The 9,060-nt window shown below is 41.2% G+C and overlaps 2 protein-coding genes across 6 annotated transcripts in view; one reads left to right on the top strand and one right to left on the bottom strand.

Moving 5' to 3' along the window:
* LOC102988625 (17-beta-hydroxysteroid dehydrogenase type 6) overlaps positions 1-4,208 on the bottom strand; it is a 33,881-nt gene extending 29,673 nt beyond the window's left edge. For 3 of the 5 annotated variants that reach the window (XM_028491226.1, XM_055085583.1, XM_055085584.1), the window contains exons 1-3: positions 4,128-4,208; positions 2,911-3,041; positions 2,133-2,183 (exon numbers count right to left, since the gene is read on the bottom strand). The gene's annotated coding sequence lies outside the window, so the exon portion shown is untranslated. The remainder of the gene's footprint in view (positions 1-2,132; positions 2,184-2,910; positions 3,042-4,127) is intronic. The other 2 variants (XM_028491228.1, XM_028491227.1) reach the window with 1 other exon arrangement.
* An 88-nt stretch (positions 4,209-4,296) lies between these two features.
* Positions 4,297-9,060, top strand: part of PRIM1 (DNA primase subunit 1) — a 23,851-nt gene continuing 19,087 nt past the window's right edge. The window contains exons 1-2 of the mRNA XM_007129393.1: positions 4,297-4,492; positions 5,165-5,322. Coding sequence (XP_007129455.1) covers positions 4,390-4,492; positions 5,165-5,322 — 261 coding nt within the window. The 5' untranslated portion in view covers positions 4,297-4,389. The remainder of the gene's footprint in view (positions 4,493-5,164; positions 5,323-9,060) is intronic.

Raw genomic sequence — 9,060 nt, forward strand, 5'->3', positions numbered from 1 at the left:
TTATGGCTGAGTAATATTCCATTGTATATATGTGCCACATCTTCTTTATCCATTCATCTGTTGGTGGACACTTACAAAGGATTAATCTCCAAAATTTACCAGCAACTCATGCAGCTCAATAACAAAAATCAAACAACCCAATCCAAAAATGGGCAGAAGACCTAAATAGACATTTCTCCAAAGAAGATATACAGATTGCCAACAAACACATGAAAGAATGCTCAACATCATTAATCATTAGAGAAATGCAAATCAAAACTACAATGAGATGTCATCTCACACCAGTCAGAATGGCCATCATCAAAAAATCCAGGAACAATAAATGCTGGAGAGGTTGTGGAGAAAAGGGAACACTCTTGCACTGCTGGTGGGAATGTGAATTGGTACAGCCACTATGGAGAACAGTATGGAGGTTCCTTAAAAAACTAAAAACAGAACTACCATAGGACCCAGCAATCCCACTACTGGGCATATACCCTGAGAAAACCATAATTCAAAGAGTCATGTACCAAAATGTTCATTGCAACATTATTTACAATAGCCAGGACATGGAACCAACCTAAATGTCCATCGACAGATGAACGGATAAAGAAGATGTGGTACATATATACAATGGAATATTACTCAGCCATTAAAGGGAACGAAATTGGGTCATTTGTAGAGACGTGGATGTATCTAGAGACTGTCATACAGAGTGAAGTAAGTCAGAAAGAGAAAAACAAATATCGTATATTAATGCATATATGTGGAACCTAGAAAAATGGTACAGATGAACCAGTTTGCAGGGCAGAAATAGAGACACAGATGCAGAGAACAAACGTATGGACACTAAGGGGGAAAGTGGTAAGGGTGAGGGGTGGTGTGATGAATTGGGAGATTGGGATTGACATGTATACTCTCATATGTATAAAATGGATAACTAGTAAGAGCCTACTGTATAAAAAAATAAATAAAATAAAATTCAACAATAAAAAAAAAAAAGAGAGAGATGTACCACAATGTTCATTGCAGCACTATTTACAACAGCCAGGACATGGAACCAACCTAAACGTCCATCAACAGATGAATGGATAAAGAAGATGTGGCACATATATACAATGGAATATTACTCAGCCATAAAAGGAAACAAAATTGAGTTATTTGTAGTGAGGTGGATGGATCTAGCATCTGTCATACAGAGTGAAGTAAGTCAGAAAGAGAAAAACAAAATATTGTATGCTAACACATATATATGGAATCTAAAAAAAAAAAACTGGTTCTGAAGAACCTAAACCACCTAGCAGCGTGGGATAGGGAGGGTGGGATGGAGGCTCAAGAGGGAGGTGATATAGGGATATATTTATACGTATAGCTGATTCACTTTGTTACATAGCAGAAACTAACACAACATTGTAAAGTAATTATATTCCAATAAAGATGTTTTTTAAAAAATGCTGATGCCAATAGACAGCTGGGTTATAAATTCATCTGTAACATTTCATTCTACTTCTTGATCTGGGTCCTTTGCCCCTACTAGACTATAACTTTCTCGGAAGTAGAACCCATATCACTTTTTCTCCCCAGAGCCTAGCTAAATGTCCAACACAAATTTTCATTAACTCTTTGTGGAATAAATGAATAAGTTAAAGAATGACTGAATGAACTATATCTTTCCCAAACAGATCATCCTTTTACATGCTAAAAACATCCAGAATAACAACAGGAGCTGGACTGGAAGTCCATGAAGTAGGTGTCTAAGTCTGCAAAGAACTTGAAGAGAGAGACCTAGGGCTGACAGATTACCCAAAGAGGTTGATAGTAGACATAAATAGTAAATGTAAAGGGTATGGTAGATAGCATAAGGCTTGAAGGACAAAGGGGTTTTGCACCTATGAGGATGAAAGCACAAGGGGAAACCAACTGAATGGCAATACTGCCTCCCAGTGGCCCTTGGGATAAAAGCCTCTATACCAGAGCACTTTCACAAAATAATAGCTTTCTCACTTTGAGTGGTTCTGGGCTATGAGCTGGGCCAGGCACCTCTTACTTTATCTCATTTAACCCTGACAACAATCCCTTGTAGACACATAGCTTGTAGATTAGGAGTTAATCACACAGACTCTGGAGTCAGGATGTCTGGCTCTCCTACTTACTAGGTTCATGACCTGGGACAAATTACTTTAATTCTCAGCATATGTTCCCATCTGTAAAATAGGGATAATATTAGTACCTATCACATACATCCTTGACAGCATAGCAAATGCTATATAAACGTTAGCTATTATTATGCCCTTTTGCCTGGTGAGGAAAACTTATGTTAAATAAATCAAGCATACAATAGGAACTCAATAAATAAACTTCCTTTGTTTTCTCCCCTTATGTCTTAGCTCTTTACAGTGTGCCCTCCTTAATGGTCCTGAAATTTAAATAGGGGACTCCCAAATAGCTCAAAGAAGTCAGTTCCTAAAGGGAGCAAAAACGAATCTCCAGTAAAGAAACTGAGAAACCTCCATTAAAAAGCCCAGGGCATGTGGTTCTGGAAAAGAGAACTCTACTGGCACTCTTGTTACTGTTACTAGAGTGAAGACCTTCCCAGCAATGAAATTCACTCTACTCAAAACAGGATGCACGGAGATTGTGAAAATCAACTAAGATTTGTGCAGGATGTCACATTTCTAGAAATATTCAAATAAATATGATCTGTCCAGAGCCTATTTTTTACCACTTTGCCCACAGAAGCTAAAGGACCATGATCACTTTCACGATTGGGCTAATAATAACCTACTAGAGAGTCTATTCTCTCGTTGCTTTCCTACTATTATTGTAAAAATAAAATTCATGAAAATGATAGTTTTCAAGTGACACAACAGTGATGTGATTATCAGACTGCTGCCCACCCCAGTCCACCTTTGAGATGAGATGTATCTTTACCTGGTAAGACTTATTGGCAGATCTGCACATCGATAGCAAACAGGCTCCTTTCATACTTGTAAAGCTCTCCATGCTTCTGCAAGCTTCCTCTGATTCAGGTTTTAGTATTCCTGGGTGTTCTATTTGAGAGACTGAATATACAAACAAACAATGACCAGACCATATTTAAAAACAGAACTCTGACCCACAACCTGCCCGAAGCCTACCCAGGAAACCAACCCCCTTATCTATAATAAACAGCCCAGGAAGCCGGCCTGCTTTAAGTCAGACTTGTAGGAAGTCAGACTGCGGTGTCTAGTGATAGTACAGGAAGCCAAATAACCCATATAACAATCCGCTCAAAATAGCCAGGACTTGATTAACAACTGAGAGCTTCCCTAATTTTTGTTCCCACTTCCAGCTTAGGACCAACCAGAGAAAGCCACATATGCACCCCTAACCAATCACATAGGGTGCCCCTCTCTTGAGTTAGCCCACCTACAACCTACCCATAAAAACAGCCTTGAATCAGGACATACCTGAAACCTTCCCTTTTTTCACTATTAAGCTTTCCCACTCCTCTGCCTGCCTATGAGTCTCTGCCAAAATACAAGTGATGGTGGCTGACTCCCTTTCTAAATATAGCAAGCTCTTGAATAAATAGATTTTGCTTTTCTCATTTGGTTGGTCATCATTTATTTCCACATATTGGACCTAGTAATTCTACAAAGAACTAATTTCCAAACCCTCTTTAAAAGATATTGGTTGGGTTTCCCTGGTGGCACAGTAGTTAAGAATCCGCCTGCCAACACAGGGGTCACAGGTTCGAGCCCTGCTCCGGGAAGATCCCACATGCCGCGGAGCAACTAAGCCCGTGCGCCACAACTACTGAGCCTGCATTCTACAGCCCGCGAGCCACGACTACTGAGCCCATGTACCACAACTACTGAAGCCTGCACGCCTAGAGCCCATGCTCCACAACAAGAGAAGCCACTGCACCGCAGTGAAGCCCGCGCACCGCAACGAAGAGTAGCCCCCATTCCCGCAACTAGAGGAAGCCCAGGCGCAGCAACGAAGACCCAACTCAGCCAAAGATAAATAAAATTTTTTTAATCTTAAAAAAAAGATATTGGTTAACATTGTTTAAATGTGTTGTTTCTAAAACAGTCATAAAGTTAGAGGAGAACATCTCTTTTACTTCATCTTAATAACCTAAATCTATATGCTCCAAGGCTCACCTTTCGGCAGAAGATATCCCTGGAATGGGTGCAGCCTCCTTCTGCCCCCCTGAGCAGTGGACATAGTGTCGAAGCGGGCGGGCGGAGACCGCGGGAGCGCCTCCCACGCTCAGGCAGACCTGCGAATGGGAACTACAATTCCCAGTGGCCCCTGCAGACCGCCGGCCGCGGCCACTATGCGCCTGCGCAGTGGAGGGGGCTCCGGCTGTGTGGTTCCCGCCATTTCTCGCTGCAGTCCTCCCTGGGTTGAGTTCCGCGCTTCATGGAGGCGTTTGACCCCGCCGAGCTGCCCGAGCTGCTTAAGCTTTATTACCGGAGGCTCTTTCCCTACGCCCAGTACTATCGCTGGCTCAACTATGGCGGAGGTGATGGAGGCGGGGAGCGGGGTGGGTAGTGGGTTGGGAGGGGAACGTGAGGAGGTTTCAGGAGGTTACCTTGGAATGACAATTTGAAGTGCTTCCTGTGCGCCAGGCATTGTGCCGGGCACCGTCGTGCGTTAATTTGAGCCCTCCCCCTCACCTCTGAGGTGTAAATGGGCCGAGAGAGGTTGTAATGACCAGCCTACGCTACGCATTGTAAGGCAGAACCGCTGCTCCTATCACTCCTTGGTCAGACTCAAGTGGTCGGACTCACTTTCGGTTCGGTGTTTATCTGCAGCCAAGGGGGGTTACCGGGTCATAGCATGAAGCTGCAGAGGCGTGATCTGCTCAGGGACAGAGAGGCATCTCCTAAAAGAGGAGAGGTACTTAACTCTTCCCAGGAATTTACTAGTGCCCACCGAGGAAAGAGAGGTGGTATTACATATTGAAAATATTTCTGCATCTTTTTCCTCATTTTTACTTTTCCCTGTTAGATGCGGGATGGTAAACCCCTTCAAATTAGGAACTAGTTCTTGTCTTTTTTGTTTTTTTTTAACATGTAGCACAGTGCTGAGCACAGAGGACTCATTAAAAATATCTTCTCATTGGTTAATGTTTTAATGCTCTGAGCTGGGTGAAGTACCAAATTAACTTTTAAAGTGTACATTTATTTTGCAGTGGTAAAGAATTACTTTCAACACCGTGAATTTTCCTTCACATTGAAAGATGATATTTACATTCGTTACCAATCCTTCAACAACCAGAGTGATCTGGAAAAGGAGATGCAGAAAATGAATCCGTACAAGATTGATATAGGCGCGGTATATTCCCACAGAGTAAGGAATCGATTTTTTATGTAGTTTGTTGTTTTTTAAACCAAGAATGGATTGGTGCCTCTAGCATTTTGAGATAAATTTTCAGAGCTTATTTTAGTTGATGAGCCACAAATTGTCCTTTGATGCTCTACATTACTGACTGGAAATTGTTTGGAAGTGAATTGGTTGTATTCTCACTAGGACAAAAAAAAGAATATCTGGCTAAAAGACTAGGGAGTCAGCGTGGTTGAGCACAGAGGGCATTGGAGAGAATCATTCTTGATTTCTCTATTTCTTTCACACCTGTATCTGTTTCACTAGGAAATCTCTTTAGCTCTACCATAATAATATTTAAAATCCAACCACTGCTACTAGTGCTGCTACCATCATCATCACCATCTCTAATCTAAATTACTGTAAAAACTTTCTAACACTTTGCTCCTGTAGACTCTAGACTCTATTCTCAACACAGCAGCCAGAAGGATCCTTTTAAAACAGGTAAGATTGTCATGATTCCTCTGCTCAAAACCATTCTCCAGTGGCTCCCCATTTCACTCCGAGTAAGAGCCCCTCTCTCCTGCTCAGTCACTCCTCACCTGCCACACTGGCCTGTGCTCAAGCAGTTTCCACTGCCTAGAACCCATTTCCCCAAATATCTTCTTGGTTCATTCCCTCACCTCCTTCAAGTCCTTACTCAGTGAGGCCTCTGCAGCCTGCCATTCCTCCTACCCGCTCACCTCACTGATACATTCTAAGTGCCTAGAATACTGCTAGGCAGAGAGTACACAGTAATTATCTGTTGAATGAATGAACATACCAAAATTGCCCTCTTCCTCTCCTTAAAAATACACACATGGTGGGGAAATTATACACATGAAATAATAGCTTTTGTATGGAGCTTTTTCATATGTTGTATAACTTGTTTTTCATATCAATCCTCATTATTCTTTTTACAAAGGAGAACTTCGATTATTTGCCCTAGGTCACACAATTTCTAAATGAGGGAGATGGGACCTGAATCCAGGTTTTCTGACTCTAAATCCCAGGGGAAGGGGAGAAGAAGAGGTAAGATAAGGCAGGCAGGGAAAATGCTTTGGAACAGTTTACTCCTCGTCAGAGGTGGAGATTAAAACCAAAGTCTCTGTTGAAGGGTCAAGTTGTCACTCTACTCCTTCTCCCTAGCACAGAAGTGGGGGGAAAGTGTCATTTTTTTAATTGGACCAAGACAGAGGCATCTATACACCTTTTTTGTGTGTTTTGTTTGTGATTTTTATCAGTTATATATGTGCGTAGTTTACAGAATCAACTACTATTAATTAGGCTTTTTTCTTTTTTTAAGGTCTCCTACTGTTCCCCCTATTTTTTGCTCCCCAGAGGCAAGCATTTTCTTTTTGCTGATTGTTAAGGTATTTGCCTCCTTGTCTCTAAATAACATGATTATATTTCTTCTATTTTTCCATTTTAAGCATTATCTACTGACCTTCCACTCTGGCAGATGAGAGTTTAGGGTTTTTTTAATCTCACCCCCTACCCTCACCACACAGAGAACCTTCCTATTGCTACATGTTCTTAGTATGTTTGTTAAAAATTAGGATTAGATCACTAATTCAACCCCAAACTGCCAATTATATAAATCTCCCAATGTATTCAGATCCATCAAGTATTTTGTCAGTTTCATCCTGAAGAAATTTCTCCTGCAGGCTTCTTAACTCCAATCTGGATTGATTCCTCTCTAAGCCTAACGGATAAATATGATCTTGTAATCACCCTGGTTTCCTTTCACCTCTCTCCTGTGATCCTTGTTGCCTAGATCCTATGTTATCTTTTTGGTTTACTCCCTTGTTTTGGTGGAACACATCCTCCAGGAGCTTCCTAAGAAAAGGTGCATGGAAGACAAAATATTTCATACCTTCTGTATCTGGAAAATGTCTTCACTCTATCTTTATGCTTAACTAATGATTGAGTTTGTAAATCATTTTCCCTCAGAATTTTGAAACATTGCTACATTATCTTCGAGCTTCCAATGTTGCTGTTAAGACTAATGGCATTCTGATTCCTCTTCCATTGTGTTGGACCTGGAAGCTCTTAGGATTTTCTTTTTTTAAAAAAAAAATTTTTTTATTTCTTTAATGTTGTATCTATTTTATTTATTTCTGGCTGTGTTGGGTCTTCGTTGCTGTGTGCGGGCTTTCTCTAGTTGGGGCGAGCGGGGTCTACTCTTCGTTGCGGTGCACGGGCTTCTCATTGAGGTGGCTTCTCGTGTTGCGGAGCACAGGCTCTAGGCACGTGGGCTTCAGTAGTTGTGGCTCGCGAGCTCTGGAGTGCAGGCTCAGTAGTTGTGGCGCAAGGGCTTAGTTGCTTCACGGCATGTGGGATCTTCCCGCACCAGGGCTCAAATACGTGTCCCCTGCATTGGCAGGCAGATTCTTAACCGCTGCGCCACCAGGGAAGCCCCGCTCTTAGGATTTTCTATCTATCCCCTCTATCCCTAATGGTGTACCTTGGTGTACATCTTTTTTCATCTATTGTGCTAGATACCTGATGGACCCATATGATCATGAGCTCGTATCCTTCAATCCTGGGAAATTTTCCTTTTTTTTTTTTCTTTAATAGATCTTTATTGGAGTATAATTGCTTCACAATACTGTGTTAGTTTCTGTTGTACAGCAAAGTGAATCAGCCATATGCATACATATGTCCCCATATCCCCTCCCTCTTGAGCCTCCCTCCCATCCTCACTATCCCACCCCTCTAGGTCATCGCTAAGCACCGAGCTGATCTCTCTGTGCTATGCTGCTGCTTCCCACTAGCTAACTATTTTACATTCGGTAGTGTATATATGTCAGTGCTACTCTCACTTTGCCCCAGCTTTCCCCTCCCACCCTGTGTCCTCAAGTCCATTCTCTATGTCTACATCTTTATTCCTGCCCTGCAACTAGGTTCATCAGTACCATATTTTTTTTTTAGATTCCATATATATGCGTTAGCATATGGTATTTGTTTTTCTCTTTCTGACTTACTTCACTCTGTATGACAGACTCTAAGTCCATCCACCTGACTAAATAACTCAATTTCGTTTCTTTTTTATGACTGAGTAATACTCCATTTCATATATGTGCCACATCGTCTTTATCCATTCATCTCTCGATGGACATTTAGGTTGGTTCCAAGTCCTGGCTATTGTAAGTAGTGCTGCGTTGAACATTGTGGTACATGTCTCTTTTTGAATTATGGTTTTCTCAGGGTATATGCCCAGTAGTGGGATCGCTGGGTTGTATGGTAGTTCTATTTTTAGTTTTTTAAGGAACCTCCATACTGTTTTCCATAGTGGTTGTATCAATTTACGTTTCTACCAACAGTGTAGGAGGTTTCCCTTTTCACCACACCCTTTCCAGCATTTATTGTTCCTAGATTTTTTGATAATGGCCATTCTGACCCTTTTTATTTTTTAAAATTTATTTTTTAGTTTTATTGATCTTTGCTATTGTTTTCTTTGTTTCTATTTCATTTATTTCTGCTCTGATCTTTATGATTTCTTTCCTTCTAGTAACTTTGGGTTTTGTTTGTTCTTCTTTCTCTAGTTCCTTTAGGTGTAAGGTTAGATTGTTTATTTGAGATGTTTGTTGTTTCTTGAGGTAGGATTGTATTATAAACTTCCCTCTTAGAGGTGCTTTTGCTGCATCCCATAGGTTTTGGATCGTCATGTTTTCATTGTCATTTGTCTCTAGGTATTTTTTGATTTCCTCTTTGATTTCTTCA

The sequence above is a fragment of the Physeter macrocephalus genome, chromosome 6 (assembly GCF_002837175.3).
Source record: "Physeter macrocephalus isolate SW-GA chromosome 6, ASM283717v5, whole genome shotgun sequence".
NCBI classification, from domain to species: domain Eukaryota; kingdom Metazoa; phylum Chordata; class Mammalia; order Artiodactyla; family Physeteridae; genus Physeter; species Physeter macrocephalus.